General features: G+C 39.9%; 1 protein-coding gene and 1 long non-coding RNA gene across 2 annotated transcripts; both read right to left on the bottom strand.

The window, feature by feature from the left end:
- Nucleotides 1–514: 514 nt before the first annotated feature.
- On the bottom strand, nt 515–1,606 carry LOC105444432. The gene has a single exon (XM_011678681.1). The coding sequence runs from the start codon at nt 1,604–1,606 to the stop codon at nt 515–517; it is 1,092 nt and encodes a 363-aa protein (XP_011676983.1).
- Nucleotides 1,607–20,190: 18,584 nt separating this feature from the next.
- On the bottom strand, nt 20,191–23,335 carry LOC105444425. The gene is made up of 4 exons (XR_004063477.1): nt 23,087–23,335; nt 21,845–22,157; nt 20,769–20,872; nt 20,191–20,564 (listed from the first exon to the last, which is right to left on the bottom strand). It is a non-coding gene; the product is annotated as an uncharacterized LOC105444425 (long non-coding RNA).
- Nucleotides 23,336–24,436: the final 1,101 nt, after the last annotated feature.

The raw sequence follows: 24,436 nt of genomic DNA, 5'->3' as shown, positions 1-24,436 counted from the left end.
ATTCAAATTAATGAACAAAGTGCTTCTTTCGCCATTTGGTCATTCGATTTAGCGCAACACGATTTTCTGACATCGCGACGGTGTACTTCTAGCATTCTAATTCATTTGTTGCATTCAATTTAGCACTTTGTGCACTTAAATTGATGGTCAATATATATTTCTTGTTTCTTACACATCTTTTATAGCTCTTTTTTTTTCTTTCAAGATTGTTTTTTTCATGTGTATTTCATCATATTTTATTTTATGGCATTTATACACTTAGACTTATTAGATTTGTCTGATATTCATCGGCATTTAAGTTTGATTGTTAAGGGAAAAAAACTATATATACTTGCATCAGCGGACTTGATGGTCTCACTAATTATGTTTATACATTTTCATGACAGGAAGTTGTTTGTCTTGTGTTTCATCATAAATTTATCATAATTTCATTATGGAGGACGTGTACAATATATAGGGGTAGAGACTAGAGTCACACAATTTTTGAGCATGATTCATCATTTTAACCAAGTCTTTAGCCATCGATCTGCTGGCGGGCAAGGCATTGGGGGATGTAGGTCTGCATTCTGCGATACCATCCCATGCATTTCTGCTGTGTGATGGCGTCGACGTTCCTCCTGGCTACACGACAAACGATGTCTACTCGCCACCTCTCCATCGTCAGTCCTGCCTGCTCAGCAGCTTCCCGATCGCCTATCGCCTGCTGTATTTCAGGACGTGCCAAATCCCTCTTAACTCTGGATTTAAATGCAGAGTGTGCGTTCTCGGTGAAGTTGAGGAACGGAGAGTAGGGAGGCAGGAGCCTAACCTGGATGATTGGATCAACGTCATGGGGGAGCTGAGCCCTCACGTGCGGTCTGGCGTTGTCGTATATCATGACGACTGATTCACCTGGAGGAAACATTATTGCACACTGACGTGCAGTTTCGGCGAGGAAGTCCTCAAAGGTGGCTCTAGTGGTTGTCTCGCATGCAATGACGTGGTGCATCAGGCCTACCTCCCCTGAAACCGCAAACGTGACATTACATCTCTTTCCACGTTGTCCATTAACAACTCTTCGAACCGGTTGACCGCGGGGTGCCCTGCCGAAGGATCGACGAGTCCAGATGTTATAGCCGGTTTCGTCAATGAAAACTGTGTGGGCGACCACGCCTTCTGCCAAAAACCACTGAGCGTACTCCACCCGACGATCAAGTGTTGCTTCTGAATTTCTCCCCTCTGGCACATCTTCAGCCAGTTTGAGGGTAATAAACATACCATCTAGAGCTCGTGATATGGTCGAAATGGAAACTGCTGGCTTATGCGGCAATGCCGCTTCCATGTCTCTCTTCATTTGCTCTAACGTGGCCAGAGGGTTGGTGTCAACAATGTTTTGAAGACGAGCTCTCATCTCGTCGTCTATTTTCTGGTTTTTGACACCTCCCCTTGCCATCTTATGTCGCCTGCCGGTCCGTAGATAAGTCGCCACGATAGATCTGGCAGTAGACCGCTTAATGCCCAGTGTATCGGCCAGCACTAGATAGTCAGCTTGGTGACCCTCGAAAGCTTCTATCAGTCGCTCTCGGTCCTCGTCAGATATGCGCTTATATCTTACGTGACCTTCCATGGCGAAGTGAAATGGCGAAGTGACAAGTAAACTATGAAACTCTTTTAGAAAAACAGAGGGGTGTGCTAGCTAGTGTAAGAGACGATGTGAATTACTTTTGTAACATTCCAAATCTGTATTTAAAAGGGGCGATTGAGGGTACCCCCACCTTTCCTGGGTATATAAACATGTCCGTGCAGAAATGCCATATCCCTTGATTTCGCCCCTTCTTTACTTTATGTCTGACTTTACCCATATGCATTGTCCTGAAAATGAATAAATGGAATAACAGAATAGACCCCAATGGTAGGTCATGCTTTTTATTTTATTTTTTAAACTGTAAACGTGTGTTGCATTTCTCCCCCCTAACATTCCTAACTTGAATACAAATATTTCGAATACGAATGACAGGTGTTAATTTGAATGATAAAATTGACGCCTCGACAAGTGACGATTAATTTGAATGCTAGTTGAGCAGTTTCTAAATTGAATGACAGATCTATGAAATCCTTCGACCAAAATCCTAAATTGAATACAAAATCGGGAAAATTGAATGATAATTGGCATGGCAAAGCTGATCTGCGCTAACTTAAATGCAAAGTAAATGAATTCGAATGACAAACTCGCGAATTTGGACGGGAAATCCTATATTTAGTGTCAGATTTCTTTCTTACAATCGTTAAGACACAATTTAAAGCGTTGTTACGAGCTCCTTTCAAACAAAACAATTTATTTTAGTTTGTGAGTTTGGCCATTATATTAGTCTAATGAAAAAAACATTGCTCAAGTTTTGACCATATTATATTTTTATATGGGCCGTAACAACAAATATTCATAATCGTCTCTTCACTGCTGTTACAAAATGTACAATGTTTATCAGCAACTATTTGGAATTTTAGCAATGCATCTTTTCTGTAAATTAATCTGTTTAAAATCTTAAACTGGAACCACCACATATTTATATCAACAGTTGACCGATAGGGAATCAGACAATATGAACACCATGATTTATCTTCTAGATCTATAGCAGAGAACTTTGTTTACATTTAGTGAGGCTGTTACATTCGTTCACATTATGTTTTAAGAATGACTGGTAAATATGAGAAGATCCTCTTTTCATTTTCAATATTAAAAGTTATGCTTCAGGTATAATACATGTAGGTTCAATTAATTTGGGAAAAACGCTCTTTTCTAAACCGGGTGAATAGCATTGCATTACGCATAATATTGAAGGAAATCTATTTGTGTATCAAATTTATGTTGACATTCAAAATACGAGAGAAACGTACCATCCGCTTTCAAAATGTCATTAATAAAGAGTACCCCCTTCATACACCAACAATTAAAATATATTGTATCATTCACTTTAATCCTGGGATTATTCCAAAGTGGCTGACATGCAATATTATCTACATTGATTTTAACCAGATCTGAAAAGACAAAAAGCACCCCTTTTCAAAATAGATTAGGCGTGACAATGGCCAATTGTTTGTAATGTTCGAATCCCATATACAGTGCGTCCCAGCAAAAACGAAACCGAGAATTATCGATGTTTTATCCTAATTTAATAAATGACACATATTTCTAAAGCTTAGAGCCTCCTTTTTCATATTTCACGCATGGGTAATTAATATCGTTTCGAAAAGGGGGAACCAAAATTCATTTGGCGGACGGTATCTCAATTTCAAAAAGAAAATCACATTTCTAGAAAGTTAAGTTTCTGCCTTTTTATATGACACCTCAATCAGGAAAAATGAGCAAGGAATAACACAGTTCTGTTTGTCTAAAGTGATTCTTGCATTTCCATAATTTGATTAAACGAACTCGTTTTCACTGGCTACCTGCCATAGCAACAAACGGAATTGACAAAAGACTTATAGTGACTCGGTAACATTGTTGAAGGTTGATAAAAAAAAATGCTTAATTTTTGTATAAAATGTTACTTACTATATTCCTTCTACAGTCCTCTTACAACACAAGGAAATCTGGTGTGCTGAACATCGGAACCTGGAATGTGAGAACACTGAAGAGAGCAGGGCACTGGGATATACTCCTTGGAGAAGCCCGGAGATTTGATCTGGATATATTTTAGGTCTGTGTGAGACACACCTGACTGGCACAGAGACGCTTATAAACAAAGAGGAGTACTCAATCCTTTTATCAAGCAGGAAAGATAACATAAGTCGGGAGGGAGTCGGCATCATGATTTCCCAGCAAACCCTGCATTGCTTGGTGAGCTACGAAGCAGTCTTACCGAGGATCATTACAGCGAAATTCAACATGAAAGAAGGGATCATGAATATCATCCAGGTTTACGCCCCTACATCTGCACATAGTGAACAAGAAAGTGACCTTTTCTATGATGCACTCCAGTTGCATATCCAGAAGGTACCTAGGAAGGAGAACATAATTGTCATAGGAGACCTTAATGCGAAAGTAGGAACAGACCATGGAGTATGGGCTCCAACTTTGGGCAAGTATGGATTAGGTCAGATCAACAGAAGAGGGGAGAAACTTTTGGAGTTCTGCATGTTTGACGGAATGGCAGTGTGTAACACCTACTTCCAACACAAAGAATGTAGAAGGGCAACTTGGACATCCCCAGGTGGACATTACATAAACCAGATAGACTTCATTATCACCCAATTAAAAAATTTAAAGACGTTCCAGAACTGCAGATCGTGCTGCTCAGCTAACATTGGATTAGACCACAATTTAGTAGTGGCTAATGTGAAGTTCTCACCTACAAAGACCAAGCGAATGAAGAGCCTCCCAAAAAGCTATGATGTGGGCAGATTCAATGACTCTAACATTGTAGAAGCATTCAAAGCCAGGATTGGAGGTGCCTTTGAACCACTACTTCAGCTCCCGGACACAGATGTGGATGAGCTGTGGAAGAAATTCAGAGATACAACCAATAATATCTCAGAGGAAATTGTATGCTTCAAAAGGTCGAGACAAGTTAAAGGTCTCCCAGAGGAGGTTTGTAAGGCCTGTGAACAAAGGAGGAAAGCCAGAATCCTCATGATGAACAATCCCACAACAAGAAAAATCTACACAAAACTCAATAAAGCGGTCAAGTATGAAGTGAAGCAGTGGAAGAAGAAAATTCTTGACACGGAGGTGGACGAGATGGAATTAGCTCACGCAAAGAACAACAGCCACGATCTTTTCAAGAAGGTGAAGAAACTATCTGGTGAGAGAGACAAAATGCAACCTGCTGTAAAGAACAAGGAAGGCATCTTAAAAACTGCTCCCGCATATGTGTTGAAATGCTGGAAGTACATTTTAGCGTTCACCTTAACACGCAATTTCCAAGGGACGAAAATGCTCTTCTGACCATACCTGACCCACAACCTACAGATAACCCAAGTGAACCTTTCACAATTGAAGAAGTAGAGAAGGCAATAAAACTATTGAAGAACAACAAGGCCTGCGGGTGGGACAAAATAGCTGCCGAAACTGTAAAGGCTGGTGGATAACCAATAAGACAACTCCTGCTCAAAACAATAAATGCAGCGTGGTCGGAAGGTGAAACCCTGGAAGACTGGAGCAAGGGTCTCATCACTCCAATGTTTAAGAAAGGAGACAAGCTGGATCCATCCAACTACAGAGCTATAACTCTACTCTCCATACCCGGGAAAGTTTTCTGTAGAATGGTCCTCATGAGAATACAAGGAACCATCGAGAATCATCTGACAGAGGAACAATGTGGATTCAGAAGCCGTAGGGGCACCACAGATGCTGTATTTGTCGTCAGACAGATCATCGAAAAGGCCAGAGAAAGAAGGATACCAATCCACCTGAACTTTGTTGACTTTAAAGCAGCATTTGATACCATATGGCGAGAAGCTCTCTGGAAATGTCTGCGTTCCATTGGAGTGGACAAGTCCTTAGTTGACCTCATAGAGAGCATGTACAAACAAACCAAATGCTCAGCTGTGGTGAATGGGAAGATAACTGAATGGTTTGATGTCATAACTGGGGTAAGACAAGGCTGCCTCCTCTCTCCAAGTCTCTTCAACCTATTCCTGTAATATGTGATGAAGGACATCCAACAACTAGAAAGTGGAATACAGATGGGTGACATGCGTATCAACAACATCAGATATGCAGATGACACCACCCTGATGGAAGTCGTATTTGAAAACCTCCAAATTTCAACAAATGAACTGGAGAAGGCTTGTAGAAGATGGGGTATGAAAATCAATGCAACAAATGCAAAGTCATGACAGAGGATCAACAAGATATTTCACTTAACAACACCAGCATTGAAAAAGTGTCATATGAAAGGGAAAAAACTGAACTTTCTAGAAATGTAATTTTCTCTTTGAAACTCAAATACCGTCAAATGACCTTTTGGTTCCCTCTCTTCAAATTGATTTTGATCACTCATGCGTGAAATATGTATCATATGAGTGACATCAAATGAAAGAAGAGGATCTAAGCCTTACAAATATGTGTCATTTATTAATTATAATCGTGATTAAGTTATGATAAAACATCGATAATTCTCGGTTTCGTTTTTCCGAGACGCAATGTATAGCTGTGGATAATACCACGGAGGCTAAAATAAAAGAAACATATGACAAGTAAAGTTTTCGTCTGCCAAGTCATTTATAAACCTTCTGATTCATGATATCTCAAGGAAGTTTTTATATGTATGAAAGTATCTGTCATTTAAACTCTACCATCCTTATACAAATGCCTCACTCGTTTTCTTCTTATGACGTCAGGTTTATAACATCATATACTATTAAACTAGTAAAAACATTACTTTACTTTCCTAGTAATTTGTGAGTTTGATTCTGGGAGTGATAGAAAAAGGAAGTTTAAGTTGGGTATCAATATCGATTTAACAATGGTTACTAGTTCTAAGGAGGTAGATGATCTTTTCAACCACAGGGGTCATTTGACTTGTAATTTTTTGTATTACTATTATGTTCAACCATGTGTAATTAAAAATGAACCGAAAAGTCTATACTGTAGGGTCGGGGCAATTAACTCATAATTTTCCCCTTTCACAACTTAGTATCATATTAAGATGATAAGAAAATCGAGAGTGATTGGTTACCTTTGATCCGAATTCGTTGTTTATTATAATCAACTTGAGCAATGTCTGAAAATTAGCATATTCATAAATCATCTAATTTGCATTTTCGTAACATATCTCTCCCATAAAAGAGAATTTCTATCAGTAATTATAACTTTCTTCTGAACAATAATCGTGAGATCTAAAGGTGATAAAGTAACCACACAAAAAAAGTATTTAAAAGCTAGCATGAAGATCATCTTTCTAATATCGAAGACAGACTGATTAGTCCTTTCATTCCAACATTCAATAGCATAACACAAACTGCAGAAAAAGGAAAACAACTTCGATAGAAAACATTATATGTTCTCTTCCTCAAACCTGTAAGCAAGTACCAGGACATTAATCAGACACAATGCCTGTGTTTTGTAAAGAACCACAAACTGTAGAGATCGGAACACGTCTCTACACATCACACATAATGAATATATGAATATATGAATATATGAGCGTTATAAGGATGCGCGATAAATGAAACACTGAATATTCAGCAAAGGCGCCGATATCCTACATGCGCATTACACGGGCCAGTTTGTATAACAAAGTATTGCATATTCATAAAATGAACGCGTACAACGTAGTCACATGACGCGTTGCTATGACAAAACACATCATTACTATGTCTGAGGGCAGTGTCTCATTAAATATGTCGGTTAACAAAAACATTCTGTTATCAGAGAGACACTGGCGTAAGATGAAGACAGATGTTGACTTTGTCAACGGATCCTGTTACTGTGTTCTCTTATTGCTCTGTAAATTCTACCTTTTGGATATTATATTGGATTACTTTTTACCATGTAAAAGTTCTTTGCACAACTGAAATCCTCCAGAAATATATTGGAATAATGATGTCACCGCTTGGAGTCATATTTTAGGTGACTTTTTAATATTTGAGATTTACTCTCTAAGTGATGTGTTTACTACAGTCCCATGCATTCAAAGTTGTGGTGTATCTTCCCTAAAGTTTGTACACATCTGCACTGTGGCGACGACTCTACTTGCCTACATTGGATTGAATTTTTTTCTATTATACTCCCAGCTTTGGTATGTGTTTATGTAACTTGTGTATTGTCTCTTCAAGAAAGCTATTGCTACTTTCCAAAGTTCCAGCTGGTCTTGTACCATTGACGCCCTTCTTGATCATTCATGTGAGGTCCCTTACCTGATTTCTTCAAATAATGTCAAGCAATGTGGAAGCACCTGTCACCAGAGTTAGATCTACCAAGGAGCGTAGTAACCCTGCTTTAGTGCAGGACATCACCAAAGACATTCTACCGAATGAAGGCTTTATTCAACTGGTTGAGGAATCTATTAAAAAAAGAATGAATGAAATGGAAGAGTCTATTGATAAGCTGAAAGCAGATATCTTTGACTTGCAGACTAGCAACGACAACAAATCCAAGGAAATCACAATTCTCAAAGAGAAAGTCGCCACTCATCAAAATAACTTTGCTAGAATAGACAACAAGGTGAATGCTCAGGAACAATACTCCATACGAAACTGTATTCGGGTATTTGGTTGCGCTGAAAGAAATGGAGAAAACACTGATAAGATCGTAATTGACATAGCGAATAACATTCTACATGTAGACCTTCGATTAGAAGACATCGATATCAGTCATAGAGTAGGGAAAAAGAAGGAGAAAGAAGGCAGACAGATACCACGTGGTAATATAGTAAAGCTTAAAGGATACAAGAAAAGGCAAGAGATCCTTAGGAATGGGCGCAGACTGAAATGTCAAAATAAGTCAATAGTCGAGGACCTCACGTCTAGTAACCAGGAACTACTTAATCATACAAAAGCTTGTCCCACGGTACAAAATGTGTGAAGTTCAGACGGGCGCATCTTTGCCCTGTTTAAAGATAAAGATTTGGGCATTAAAGTCATTCATAACAAAGATCAACTAAAGTGACTTTAATTAGGAAGCGGAGATAAGAAGGATAATAATAATAGGGTTATCTCATTTTTAACTTTTACCTGGATGGATGATACACAGTTATTTGTTTTATCCTCCTAACTGGACTTTGATCAGTGAATATTCTCGGATATTCCTCTTCTTTATTTTATTGCACTGTTTTTAATAATTAAATTGCTTGTATCTTTTTCTTTTTTTTAATAATTTGTTTACAAAGTATGTTGTATTTTTCTTTTTATCTTTGTATGTTTGAACGTATGTCAGAGGAACAGGATCAATTTTATACTGTTAACTGTAACTTTCAGCAGCCAGTATTCATGTATTTACAATTTAATCTTTATATATACCCTGATGCATTGGAAAATATGAATATTATTGAATTTATTTATGAATCCGTTAGCTGATATTGATCCAGATTTAAATTTATATAATTTATTGAATACAAATTCTTGCTCTTACACACCAAATGAGTTTAACATAAAGTTTCATAAACATCGTGGTCTCAGTATATTACATGTCAATGCTCGTAGCCTTCAGAAAAATTTCGAAAGATTTTCTGAATTTATATCATCAATTCAAATTTCATTTTCAATCATTGCAGTGTCTGAAACGTGGATTACTGATGTACCACTTTTACCTTTTAAGCTAGAAGGTTATACATTTTTTAATTCCAACAGACTTGTTGGTCGAAGAGGAGGTGTAGCTTTTTTTGTTGTATCAAATCAGTTAAAATATCGAGTAAGAAATGATCATATTTTTTATAATGAGAATGAGATAAATGATTATGAATATATGCTTATTGATATCATAAATCATTGTCACACCAAAACTACAGTTGGTGTTATATACAGAAAGCCAAGTGGTAATATTAATGATTTCTTGAATTTTTATGATTATATGTTATGTAAGCTCAAATGTAAACATTCGAACTTATACATTACTGGGGATTTTAATATTGATATCCTTAAACATTTAAGTAGTTCTGATGCTGCTAATTTTTTAATTATCAATTCCTCGTATGGCCTCGTACCCCTCATAAAAAATCCTACTCGTATTACTGTAAATACCGCTTCCTTAATTGATAATATATTTACCAATGTTATTAATTCTACAGTTGATAGTGGAAGTTTGTGTGTGGACATTCCAGACCACCTGCCTATTTTCATCTTTCTCAAACTAAATGTAATGTAAATAATGTATCAAATACTCAAAAATTATCTCGCAAAATTACAAATGATGGCATTAATGCATTGATTGCGGAACTGTATGTTACAGATTGGTTCTCAATATATTTTTGCTCTGATGTGAACGAGTCTTATGAATTTTTTTGTATCAAAGTTACTTAATGCATTCGATAAACACTTACCATATATTAAACGTAAAGCAAAGAAACCACTTATCCGTAAACCCTGGATTACGCCAGAAATTTTACGTTGTATTAGAAAGAAAAAAAAAGCTTCAGAAAGTTTTTTTGAATGATTGTTCTTCTTCTCATGCGAATAAATACAAGGCTCATAGGAACAAAGTGAACAAAATTCTACGACATCCTAACAAATTGTATTATTCTAACAAATTGAAGAATACTTGTATGCATAATTATGTTAAGGGCACATGGTCTGTTTTGAATAATTTACTGAGAAAATCAACAAGTTCTCTTCCCAATTATTTTATACATGATGCTAAATGTGTAGATGATCCACAACAAATTGCAAATTAATTTAATAATCATTTCATTAACTCATGTACCGCGGCCAAATCAATTGCTTCATTGCTCAAAGATGATAGTTTTGTATCCTCAGATTTGAAAGATTATTTGAAAAATCCTAGCGCTGTCTCTTTATATCTAACATCTATAAATGAAAGTGAAATGATTGAAAATTGTTTAAAAAAAAAAAACCTGAAAAATACCAACTCATGTGGATTGGATTCTATTAGCTCTGTCATTTTAAAAAGAATTATCAATGCAATTTTCAAACCAGTAACACATATTTGTAATCAATCCTTGGCTACTGGAATTGTTCGAGATAAAATAAAGATCGCTAGAATTGTTCCCTGTTTATAAAAAAAGATGATCGTCATGCTTTTGAAAATTACAGGCCTATTTCAATCTTACCTTCTATGTCTAAAATACTTGAATAATGTATGCACAAACGTCTTTATTCTTATCTGAGTAGCAATAATTATATTATCAACAATCAATATGGATTCCGCTCAAATCATGCAACTTTGCATGCTTTGGTAGATTTACAGGACAAAATAATTACAGCCATACAAAATAATAATTTTGAAATAGGCATATTTATGGATCTTTCCAAAGCTTTCGATATTGTGGATCATGACATACTTTTATATAAGCTTAAATACTATGGTGTTAGGGGTATACCACTTCACTGGTTTCAGAGTTATTTACATAATCGCTATCAATATACTGTATTTAATGAATATTCTTCTGGTCGTTCCCTAGTTAAGAATGGTGTGCCCCAAGGATCTATCCTAGTCCCCTTGCTATTTTTATTATATGTCAATGATATAGTTAAATCCTCTGACAAATTTCAATTTACAATGTATGCAGATGATACAACATTATTCTATACGCAACCCAATGTTTTAGATTTAGAACGCAATGCTAATTTTGATTTGTGTAAAGTTTATAAATGGTTTAAACCTAATGAATTTTAAAGAGTTACAAAAAACGCTTTCAAAAATATTGATTCACGGCTGGTTAGCCACTTGCTTTGTTTTGGTTTTGCTGACCATGGTGACTCAGCAATTAGCTTGTTTACAATTTGGTCAAGTATTTCGCGCCTTCTAGAAAAGGCGTGCTTTTGTGGCGTGTCTCGGAATTCGCGCCCTTTTGCACACGGAACACACGATACGCGAGTGCGGGAGCGTATTCACGTGCAAATTATGTCATTCTCTCGTGGCTTTTTGTAGAGGGAAGACTACTCGTCTTTCTCGATCTTCAGGGCTTCCAATTTGATTGATTTACATATACCTCGGAGATATTCTCATATATTTTATTCTCTCGTGGCTTTTGTAGAGGGTAGCCTTGTTTGGATAATCATGCCGAAAGCTAAGGCTCAGAGTAAGACCGGTCGGCCTAAGAAGAAGACGTGTTTAACTTTGAAGGCGAAGGAGACGGAGCGACGCGAGCGACCCCGTGGACGAAGTCGGCCTACCACTTGTGCTACTACTGCTTGCTTCGCAACCGAAGCGGACCTTCCGGACCACGGCCAAGTCTCCGGTGAGTCGGGAATGATATTGATAGAGATATAGCTACTAGTAGGCCTACTAATACTAGTACTAATAGACCTAGTCCTAATAGTAGTCAGGGGGATTTTACTAGGCCTGGGCCTGGGGCTCCCTGGCCTAGGGTGATGCAAGGCTTAGGGGAGGGAGTGGTGACTGAGGTTGGATCCTCCAGCATGGCTGGCCTCAACAGTAGGCCTGTAGAGATTAGTGACGATGGTCTCGATTTTTTTAGAGCCTCCAATACCTAGATCTAACGGGTTTTAGACTCTGTCTCAGCCTGTGGTGAACGTCTGTGACCCGGGATGAAGGAAAAGATTTGGCAGGGCGATTATATCGACCTCGTTTTGTTGCAGAAGCAGAACAGGGACAGCTTCCTTTCCAGTATTAGGCCTAACGATTATAGCCCTACTACTGGAACCACGTTCCAGTTGTTGCCCGCCACAGGCGGCTTTCAGTTCCAACCTCGGCCTAGGCAGCAGAGGATTACAAGCATCGAGCAGTGGACCTCTGTGTTCCTAGTCTATATGTCTATCTACCTGGAGAGGCATCCAGGACGGGAGGTAGAATTGTTAAAGTACATGGATATGGTGAGGAGGCGGCTCGTAACAATGGCGGATATGGGTGGAGGGACTATGATGTCCAATTTCGTCTCCGGGAGGCACGAAGACCAGGCCGATCATGGGCGAGCATCGACGGGGAGCTTTGGTTGTTGTTAATTGCTGGCGGCGGGCCGAGGAGCTCTTCTTTTCGCCCATTTCAAGGTAGCAATATGCAACGCCCGCAGACGCGGGTCAGAGAAGCTTTCACTCCGAACGAGGCAAGGCGAGGAGAGATGAAGGGTACGTGCTTTGCCTTCAACAGGGGAAACTGCTCCGGGGGGGGGGGGGGGATCTGCATTTTTGCCCACAGGTGTTGTCGTTGTCGGGCATTCGGGCATGGAGTTAAGTCGTGTTCCCAGCAGACCCAAGCCCCCATCGCCAGAACCCCCATTGCCAGAACCCCTATTGCCAGAACCCCTACCAACAGGAATTAGATCCTCGTCTAAGTATGACTTGGCCCCCACTCCAGTCAAATTGGAGGCTATGTTTCCTATGTTGTCCTCATATCCAAATCTTGAACACGCCCGTCGGTTAATTAACGGTTTCCGTTTCAGATATTTTTTTAATTCGGGTTTTCGTTACATTTTACAGGGGATCGGGTTCCACTCCGATCAAGGAATCTCAGGTCTGCTCATGACAATAAATCAGTCTTGTTGAACAAATTGCTAGTTGAAATAGAATTCGGAAGGATTATTGGCCCATTTGCTCCCCCCCCCCAGTGGCGGATCCAGGGGGGGTTGGGGGGTTGCAACCCCCCCCCCCCCCCCTTGGGCGGCCCCAAAACAAAAAAACAAAAAAAAAGGGAAAAAAAAAAAAAAAAAAAAAAAAAAAGAAAGAAAAAAGAACGCACGCTGGAGAGAAACCCTTTCAAGTGCAAATATTGTGAGAAGATATTCAACTCATCTGGTAACTTAACCAAACACATGATAACTCTGGATATAACTATGTATTAAACTGTTACTTGATTTAAAAAGACGTTATCATGCACTGCTTTTTATGGTCTCCATTGTGTTAATAGATGCCAGGAAAACATCACTTACGGGGTTCAAATAAACACCCCCAAAAAAATCGGCTCGCCGCTTCGCGGCTCGTGGACGATGCTCCGCATCGTCATTATTTTGGTCAACCCCCCCCCTTAGCAAAAAGCTAGATCCGCCCCTGCCCCCCCCCCCCCCATTCCTCTATTTCAGGTGTTCGCCCATTGGTCTAGTACCTAAGAGGGCTCCTGGGGAATTTCGGTTGATTCAGCATTTATCGTCTCCAATAGGGGGGGGGGGGGGGGGGTCGGTGAATGAAAACATTCCTCAATCTCAATGTGCAGTCAATTATTCATCTTTCGACGCGGCTGTTGAATTTGGTGACGCGGTTAGGCGTGGGTACTTTGATGGGGAAGGCAGATATCAAGTCCGCCTTTCGTCTGCTGCCGGTTAGGCCGGAAGATTCCGAATTACTAGGGATGTGCGTGGACGGTCAGTACTTTTTTGACCGGTGCATGCCAATGTATTGTGTATTGTGCACGGCGTGTGGCAGAATCCAATACCACATTGCATTATCTCGATGAATTTTTCTTCGCGGGTACCCAGCTTCATGGCCGTGTGCGAACGCTTCGGGGTGCCAATTGCAGAGGAGAAGACGGTGGGCCCAGTCTCGGTCATAACTTATTTAGGGCTCGAGATTGATTCCAAGGCATTTGAGGTGCGAGTCTCGCAAGATAAGCTAGTTATTAAGTTGGTTCATAGGTTGCATGAGGTTTCGAAGTTGAGCAAAATCTCACTAAGGAATTTGCAATTTTGGTGTGCACCTCCATAGGGGTAGCCTCTCTCATTTACGCTCTGTGTTTTTGCTCTAATTTCACTTTAAAGATTGCTTAATTTTGTTATTTGTTGCTGTTAAATGAGTTCTTATAGGTCAAGGATCAGCTTAGTCGACTTACAAGGAGTAATTTAGTTTGAATGTTGATTATCTTATGTTTTCATTTTTGTACTTGGTTTCTGTATTACTTGAACTCTGATGTTCTGCCATTTGCATTCACTTTACTGTACATTTTCTGGCATATCTTGTTGTACACTTCATTGAGTCTGTGATCTTTGTATTCTAGCTGAATGAATTGTTGTGCACACATACTCCTTTTGTGTAATCCTCTTAAGGTATTTTCCTGTTACAATGGAGGGTATTAGACTTTTGAAAGTGCTCTTGTGTGTAACACTTGTTACAGCTGTGTTGAGAACTCACAGTGGTTCTGACCTGTCTTTTGTTGTAAGGAAATGGTGGTTGAATCCACACATTCCTGTTAAAAGCAGTTTGAAGTTCTGTAGTAGACCAATATTGTATTATAATAATACTACAGCAAGTTTCCAATTGAGTACCTTACTTTCTGGCAATATTGAGCCTAACCCAGGCCCACATAACCTCGATGGTCTTAACTTAGATCATGATCATGTTCATACATCTCAATATACTGATTATGCACCGTCAAGTCGTATTTGCTATGATTTAAATGCTCTCTATCAGTTGAACAGACAGCCTTACCAGCTGCTATCTCAGCCTGTGGACCAGGGTTTGTGAGCTGGGTATCGGTAGCCGACGTCAAACTCACCGCGGACATAAGCCCCGTAAGCGTAGGGTCCCAAGGTCACAATACTCTGCACCTATTTCTGTGCCATCCACTGGTCTCCAACTTGGCCTATGGAATGCACGATCCTTGACCAATAAAACACATGCAGTTACTGATTTAGTTGTAGACAATAACCTTGATGTATTAGTCAATACTGAGTCATGGCTATCTGGGGATAATAACAGGGACGGTCACACTTTGGCCGATATGAAGTTATGCTTGCCTAATTATGATTTTACTCACCGACCCCGTAAGTCTTCTAGGGGTGGTGGCATTTTTGTACTTTATAGATCCACAGCTCGTTGTACTGTAAATTCCAATGATGATTTTTCTTCCTTTGAATTACTTGATTTAATAATCAACCTTACCCCATCCTCTGCTGCTAGATTGTACTGTATTTATCGTCCTCCCTCCACAAGTAACACTGTCTCTAACAGCACCTTTCGGGAGGATTTTTTTAACTCTTCTTGAAGGTGCTGCTGTAACCGATCACTTCTCTCTACTCTTAGGTGATTTGAACGTACATGTTGACGATCCCAATGATAATTTTGCAAAATCCTTCATGGGCGGAGTTGATTCTCTTGGGTTTAAGCAGCATGTCCATGAACCTACGCATTGAGCAGGCCATACCCTTGACCTATTATTCACCAGAGATTCAGACGACATCGACCATGTGAAGCTGTTGTCTTCACTCCCTTCCGATCATTGTGCACTAGTTGCTACAGTTAGCCTCACCAGGCCCCAGAACCCGAAGAAGGAAGTGAGCTTCAGAAAATTTCGAAGCATCAATATGGACTCTCTACGCAACGACATTAAACTGATCTTCCATCCACTTTCTGAACCTGTATGTCCCTCTAGATCTGCAGATCAATACAACTCCTTTTGGAGTTCTTTGATTGATAGGCATGCTCCTCTTCAAGTCAAAACCGTCACAATTAGATCTAAAGCGCCTTGGTTTACCGAAGACGTGCGGCAGGCAAAGAGACGAAGGCGCCGGGCGGAACGCTGTATGATCAAGTCAGGGCTTTGTGTTGACAGGGAACTGTATCGTCGAGAATGCGATTCTTACTACGAATGCATCTACAATGCTAGGTCAACGTATCTCAAGAATCTTATTGCAGATGCTGACACCAAACAACTGTTCAGCATTGTAAAGTCACTCTCATCACCAAATCAATCATCAATTATTCCGGATCACTCATCTGACAGTGAACTTGCCAACAGGTTTGCTAGGTTCTTCAGCGAGAAGGTATCCAATTTGGTATCTTCCTTCACTGACTCAGTTCCGGTGCCAGCAGTCACATATTGCGCTCCGTCGTCTGATCATGAACTTTCCCAATTATGTCTTGTATCTGATTCGGAAGTCAGGAAGCTCATCAAATCACTACCATCTAAACACTGTAAATTAGATCCAATTCCCACGTGGCTCTCGAAGGACACCCTTGACGAACTCCTCCCTGTTATCACCAAGATGTTTAATCTCTCCTTGTCTTCTGGTCATGTCCCGGAATCATTTAAAACATCCCTACTCCTTCCTCTTCTCAAGAAGCCGAACCTTGATCCAAATGGACTGAACAACTACAGGCCCATTGCAAATCTACCTTTCCTAGATAAGGTCTTGGAGAGCATTGTGGCTGCTCAGCTGAAGGCCCCCCTCGAGAGATTTGGCATGCTTCCTGTTCATCAATCTGCTTACAGGAACCACCATTCAACAGAAACTGCTACGGTTAAAGTCCTGAACGATCTTCTCCTGGTCATAGACAAGGGTAATGAAGTCGTGCTCATCCTCCTGGATTATACGGCTGCATTTGACACCATCGACCATACCCTGTTACTTCATCGCCTGGAAAATGACTTTTTCATCACCGGAACTGTGCTTGATTGGATACGCTCATACCTCCTCAATCGCAGTCAACGTGTGATCATCAATGACACGCCTTCTGCAACATTTCCACTGATCTGCGGCGTTCCTCAAGGTTCCGTAATCGGCCCACTTCTCTTCGTTCTTTACACCAGCCTACTGTCTAAGGTCATTAACTCTCACCAGGGGATTCAACATGCGATGTACGCTGACGACACTCAGATTATATAACTCTTAAGCCTAACGGGAAGGATGATGCGACTCGGAAACTCAGCAGTTGCCTTGAAGACATTAGGTTCTGGTCTTCTAACAATAGACTTTGCCTTAATGAACGAAAATCTGAAATGATCCACATTACTTCCAAATTCAGAAACACCGATTCCTTCCCCGACTTGGTTACCGGAGATGGCTCACTGAAGGGCAGTGAATACGTTCGAGACCTGGGTGTTTTAATCAACAAAAATCTTACATTTCAACAGCACATTAAAAACGTATGTAAATCGGCATCTTTTGGAATCTTCAAAATTGGGAAAATTAGGAAACTACTTGACCGGCCCACAACTGCAAAATTAACCCATGCATTTGTATCCTCCCACCTTGATTATTGTAATTCAATTTTTTCTGGTCTTTCACAATCGTCCCTACTTCCACTTCAAAGAATTCAGAATACTGCTGCAAGGCTTGTTGCTCTCTCAAGAAAGTTTGAGCACATAACCCCAATATTGCGTTCTCTTCATTGGCTTCCCATACACCATCGTATAACATTTAAAGTTCTTCTTCTTACATACAAAATTCTCCATGGCCAAGCCCCTAAATATCTTTCAGATTTGATTTCCTTACGTTCTTCTAGTTCTTTAAGACCTCTTCGATCATCATCAACCTTGCAGTTAACCCTCAGACCTCGTACCGTTACAAAATATGGCGATCGAGCTTTCTCAGTAAATGCCCCTAACCTTTGGAACAAATTACCAGCGCACTTTCATAATATTCATTCTCTCGACCAATTCAAGTCCTTGCTGAAAACGCACCTTTTTAATTCATAAATAATATTCTGCAGTTGTGATGCACACCGTCTTATTTTTTGTTTGTTCGATCCTATGTTTGATCCTATGTTTGACCTCTCGTATGTATGTTTGATCTCACTCTTATCTTATTTTTTTATTATTGTATATGCATGACTTATTGAATAAAGAACAGATGTATAAGTTGTGTGTTTATTATAAGTTTTGGTAAATAATTGTTAAGTCAGAATATGGTGCGCTTAGAGACACCAGTATTAAGCGCCTTATAAATATTGTTTATTATTATTATTTTTATGCAATATATAATAGGGAGTTTGACCTTCATGTGCAGGGCCATCGCCCCCGGCCGAGCGTTTATGCGGAGACTGATATATTTAACTCGAGGGGTACAGCGTCCTTTTCACATGATTAGATTAGGAAAGGGGGCTAAGGCAGACTTGGCGGTTTGGCAGGTGTTCTTCACTCATTTCAATGGTAGAGTCATGATAGGCGGTGAGGCATGGCACAATTATAGTTCACAGCTCCAGTTTTTTTACTGATGCGGCGGCCAGCTGTGGGTTTGGAATCTATTTCGGTGGGAGATGGGCCCAATCGAAATGACCTGTACAGTTTAATGCAGCTGGTCGGTCGATTGCTTTTCTCGAGCTGTTCCCTATTGTGGTAAGCCTTCAGTTGTGGGGCGAGTCCTTTCGCAACAGGCGTGTGTTGATTTGGTCTGATAATACGACAGTGGTGTCGGTGATTAATAGTCAGTCTGCGTGCTGTAGTGAGTTAATGAAGTTAGTTCGTGAGTTAGTCGTTATTTGTTTGCTTAGGAACATTGGGTGGTATTCTCGAAAGCGGCCTAAGTTAAACCTGGCCTAACTTAGTCCGTGGTTTAGTTAGGCCAGGCTTAACTTAGGCCGCTGACCTAAGTCATTTTCATTTCTCGAAAGGTGGCCTAACTGATCCATGGTTTAAACCTGGCCTAACTTAGTCCATGGATCATTCACCATGGTTACAGTTTCTGCACATGCTCAGTACCGAAGCTGCGACGTCACAATGCACTAAGACAATGGATGCGCGCAGTGTGGAGAGGATGCATCACCTCGACAACTTGAGCAATATGACGTCACAATGCACTAAGACAATGGGCTAAGACAATGGATGCGCGCTGAGTGTGGAGAGGATGCATCACCTCGACAACTTGAGCAATATGACGTCACAATGCACTAAGACAATGGGCTAAGACAATGGATGCGCGCTGAGTGTGGAGAGGATGCATCACCTCGACAACTTGAGCAATATGACGTCCTGGGACGGCAGAGCGACTTCCAAAGCGGGGGGCAGCACCAACAAAAAGGGCACTTGCTGGAATTGTATCATTGTTAAAAGGGAAATTATCAGAGATGAAAAGGGTCACATATCGCACCTGAAAAGGGGCATTGAACATATTTTAAAAGGGGCACTTATGAGAATGAAAAAGAGGCACTTATAATAAAGGAAATGTGCATTTGTTGAAATAAAAGGGGCACCGATAATTTTGTTAATAGGGGCACCTCTCACATTTAAATAGGGCAATAATCAGAGGTGAAGGGGTACTTCCCGAAAGTGAAAAGGGGCACTTATTGCAAAGGAAAATGAAAACTTGTCAAAGGAAAAGGGGCGCGTGTCAAAATTAAAGGGGCCCTTATCAGAGGTGAAAAGGGGAAGGGGCACTTTTCCTATGGAAAAGGGGCACTTCTTACAAAGTTAAAAGGGAACTTTCCTATATAAAAAGGGGCATTTGAAAAAAGGGGCACTGTCACCCCCCCCCCCCCAACTCTTTCTCCCTATCTCCATCTCTCTCTCTCTCTCTCTCTCACACACACACTATCTCACATCATTGTTTATTTCTCTCACCATTAAATTGTTCTTTCTCATTTGGTTCCCTTTCTCTTTTACTCTATCTCTCTCTCTCTCTCGTTCGCTCTCTGTTCTCCCACTGTTCTATTTCAAGACTTTTTCCATGTATAATTTAATGAACCCAACAATATGCACACTTAAAATCAAAAGATATGAAAGAAATATTGTATATAACATATCAACAATTACGTTCAATTTATTTATTTTTCTTATTACAGAAAATATTGTAATTCATGATGAATACGATTATAAAATTGAAGGTCAAAATCAAATATTAAGCTCCAATAGCCTCATAATCTGCTACTTGAAACTATTAGAATTAAATGTTATGTATTTGTTACATTACCTTCTCCCATTTTTTTAAAACAAATTAAGCATAGTCTACTTTTGAGCCGTGTTTCTTTTGCAGGGAATCTGTTATATCATGACTTGCACTATATTATAAAACACATTATGAAACAAGATTTCTTAAATGAATCAAAATCACAATTTTTCCAGTGAAACAATGAACATCTGATGTACATAAAAATATCCTTATGAGTGATGGTTGCTTTGTGGTTCACACACACAACAAGGACATATCAGGCTTTTTATCAATGGTTGCTTGTTTGTTACCATAGCTTCATGTTATGAGGATTATAATACAAAGGTTTTGATCCCCATGCAGTCACAGTTACAGCAGATGGAGTCTGGTTCATTGAAGAGGCTAAGTAGAACTTCATAGTCCTTGCAAGTATGTCTGTTGAATGAAAAGAGAAAAGAATGAAAGGAAGCACATTGAAACCTATTTCTGTTAAACCTTAAAAAGGTCTTGCATGTACATTGTGGTAAAAGTGGAGTGCATAATCAATTAAATGAAAGTATTGATGGACAAATGTGAATGAACAAATGCCATCCTTGAAGTACCTGGGAATACAAACAACAACTTATTCGTACAGCCTACCTGTCAGAAATTCAGCAGCTCAGTAGTTCTCCTTCCTCTCTCTGAATTTGTCTCAGTTATCAGGGAATTTGCCTTCATTTATTTTACTGAAGAAAAACATCATCCTGAAACAAAAATAAAAAGGTTTAGACCTCATTAAAATATCAAAGATCTACTCCATTGATAATTGTTCTTAGTTATAGTGTCAATCATATTCTAACTTTAAAAAAAAACTTAAGGCGCCTTTCATGTAGGCAGTGACTAGGCACCCCCTCCCCACTCAGTTACTAGTAATCATTGATTTACAGAATGACTACCGGTATCTCTTTTAAAGTCAAGAACAAACATACACATTCTTGCAGTACTATCTCATAAATATGCTTGCACCAAGTTTTACTTGCCATGTCATGGCCTAAGAAATCCCTAAGTAGTTAAAGTCTATAGCCAAGTTAGTCCCTTTCCTAAAATTAAGTCTAGAGGTCTACATCTTACTTAGATAACCAGCTGACAGTTGGCCTAACCTAGATGTAAACGCAGCCTGGAATGGAGATTTTACAAGGCCCTAATCGTAAGAGCCCAACTTTTCCGTTTTAGTTCAATCTAACATTAGACCAATGATTGTCTTTGTGATGTTATCTCCCAAAATAAGCTTCGTGAAAGGGGAAAAGTAAAATGAAAATTTAATGCACTGTACTGTACTGCAGTCTGTAGGTCTCTAAGTCTTATATGGTCCAGAATTGTTAGTGGTAGGTTTGAATTTTCTTCTGACCCAAATTTGAAAGTAGTTAATCAACTGTTGATTATTTGTGTCTTATTTTCAGATAGTTCGCCCAAAAGTCTCGGCCAAGCTGTCACTGTCAGGAGTGACTGGTAGCCATGACAATCGAGCTGAAAATATTAGCTCGTGCCCATGTCAAATGAATAAAAGTTTGAGTGTAGATTGCACCTACATTCATCAGACAAAACAATTTTAAATCACTTCATAATGTACCTGTAGACACATCTGCAGATTCATAAATTCAGCAGATCTTTTTTTTTTTAATTGTATAAACATGATTTAGTTTACACAATTTAGGCGTAATTACAGCTTTACTCACCAGCAGACTTTCCAAGAAAAATGTAGTTTATATTTTTCCTGTTCAGGAAATAACTGGCGTTGGGCCAACTGGCTTGGAGATGCCTACGTGGGTGCAATCAATAGCACCGACCATATTAACGCCAGGGAAATGGCAGTAATTATAACATTCATGTTGGGTCTGCACTCTGCAGGACTGCCTCTCTTGTTGAAGGAATTGTGATGTATTGCTCCCATCTCCTGGCAATGGCTATTGAGATGGACTTCACAAGGCGGGACACCATAGCTTGGGAGAGGCCTTCTTTTTTCATCCCCATGCATCAATTGAAAAGAACCTGAAATAGCAGAAAATCAAGATGAAAAATATGTTGATATTTGATAAGAAATTACAATTTCTCTTTCTCTGTAGTTTACAAACAATTTTTTTCTCTGTAGTTTACAAAATATAAGCCTAAACTACTAGCTACTGTAACATCAGCAACTGTTTGTCAAAAAAGGAAGCTTCTGTCCATTTCCTTTCAATTGGTATTAGACCTGTCTAGACTAGACTCTTATTGATGAAATTTAGATCTAGAATCTAGGTCTAGTGATATATATTTATTTTTTTTAAGTTTTTCTTGGGGGGGGGGTGGTGGGGGGATGGGTGGTTATAAAAATCATCATTATCCTGTAGAAAATTATCGCACCAACAGCCACAACTAGCGCTGCAGCTCAGGCAGAGGTGATACCAGACCGAAATTGTTCTCTCTTTCGTTCGTTAGCCTCTGATTTGGGTAGGGTCGGCTCCTGAAAGAGAGGAGCCGACCCTACCCAAATCAGAGGGTAACGAACAAAAGAGACAGCTAGATCTAGATTTAGGCCTAGTGCTAGTCCACTTTTAGGCAACAGCGTCTCGAAAATCCACTATAAAAGTAGTTTCTACGTCTAGCAATGATAGTTTTAGGGTGGTGTTAAGGTGGTATATGCGTACGAAAGGACAATAGTGCCAAGAAAAAGAATTACCCGGTAAGAAATTGCTCAATCTCAGGAAACGAAAATGTTAACCGACAATTATTTGCACGTATGGGACTGGTCTGCGAACACTGTGAACATTTACCAAGTTTCTTCCAAATTTATTCAGTTAAAAGCATTTTAGATTATCACCACTACAGCAACATGAAAGTAACAAAAATACTTTATTAGCTGGTGTAACTTTCATGAGCACTTATCCCATACAAAAGAGTGTAAATTGTTATCAAATATAGAAATTCAATGCAAAACTTACCGTTCACTCTCCGCGGACAGTCGATTAACTTAAAAAGTGACGTCACGCGAAGTTAGGCCGAACTATGACGTATTTAAACCTGCCCTCTGAGCGGCCTAAAGTTAGGCCGAACTATGACGTATTTAAGCCTGGCTTATCTTTAGGCCACCTTCGAGAATAGCAAAAAAGATAGTCCATGGTTTAAACCAGGTTTAGGCCACTGATTTAACTTAGGCCGCTTTCGCGAATACCACCCATTAGATTTAAGGCTCGTTACGTGCCTGGGGTTGATAATGGAATTGCTGATGCCTTGTCTCGTTTTCAGGAGGACATATTCCACAAGCTGTCACCTCTGGCCGCCGAAAAGGGGGAAGAAATGCCTACCCATCTTAGGAGCAGCTGGACATAGAGCGGTCGGGGCTTTTACTGTATTCACGGGCCAGCAGTACTCATTCCACTTACGCAACAGCGATGAGTGTTTATACCGAATTTTGTTCAGAGTATCAGTATGATAATCGAATGCCGCCGAATGTTGAGCGTATTGCTCAGTTTATATCATATTTGTCTTGGCGCGGATATTCGCTGTCTACAGTTCAGACTTACATTTCGGGGCTATCATTTCATTTGCAGGTGGCGAGTCTAGATGACGTCACAAAGGGTTTCGTTGTTTCATGCCTACTCGAAGGGTGCATAAGGGGGGAACGTGATGAGACGGGATACTAAATGTCCTATTACACTATCTTTGTTGCGTCAGATGTTGAGGGCTTTGAGTAATGTGTGTAAGAGCGACTATGAGGTGCACATGTACTCCGCGGCCTTTCTGATAACATTTTATGGTTTTTTGCGGGTTTTTTGCGTATCAGTCCACGCAAATCTAAAAGTCCCTATTGTCAGGAGAGAAGCCCTTAACCGCAAGGTGGTTTTGCGCCTTCGCTCTTCTAAAACTGATCAGAGCGGGAGGGGTTGCTTGATAAATATTCCTGAGGTTCAGTCAGAATTCTGCCCAGTCAGAGCGGTGGTTGCTTACATGTCATGCCGCCCCTCTGTTGGGGATGCATTCTTTCAGACATTTGGTGCCCTTCCCCTTACTCACTACAAGTTCACTAAAATGATCAAGACGTGCATGAAATTGTGTTCCTTGCACACTGAATGCTTTTCTTCCCATTCGTTTCGTATCGGGGCGGCAACGTTTGCCGCTATGTTGGGTGCACCGACAGGCAAATCCAGTATATGGGGCGTTGGGCTTCTAATGCGTACAGGCGTTACGTCCGCATTGACATGCTCGTGGGTTCTAACCTGATTTAATCAGACTCGGTTGTTTTCATTACCTAATCAAATTCAGTCATTTGTGCCGTCATTACATTGTATCGA

The sequence above is a fragment of the Strongylocentrotus purpuratus genome, unplaced genomic scaffold, assembly GCF_000002235.5.
Source record: "Strongylocentrotus purpuratus isolate Spur 01 unplaced genomic scaffold, Spur_5.0 spur5_scaffold_12, whole genome shotgun sequence".
Taxonomy (NCBI): Eukaryota; Metazoa; Echinodermata; class Echinoidea; order Camarodonta; family Strongylocentrotidae; genus Strongylocentrotus; species Strongylocentrotus purpuratus.
Note: the sequence above shows the minus strand (reverse complement) of the source record. Positions and strands in the feature narration are given on the sequence as shown.

What these genes read in the sequence shown, in the direction of transcription:
- LOC105444432 (XM_011678681.1), bottom strand. Translation starts at nt 1,606, where the DNA reads ATGGAAGGTCACGTAAGATATAAGCGCATATCTGACGAGGACCGAGAG.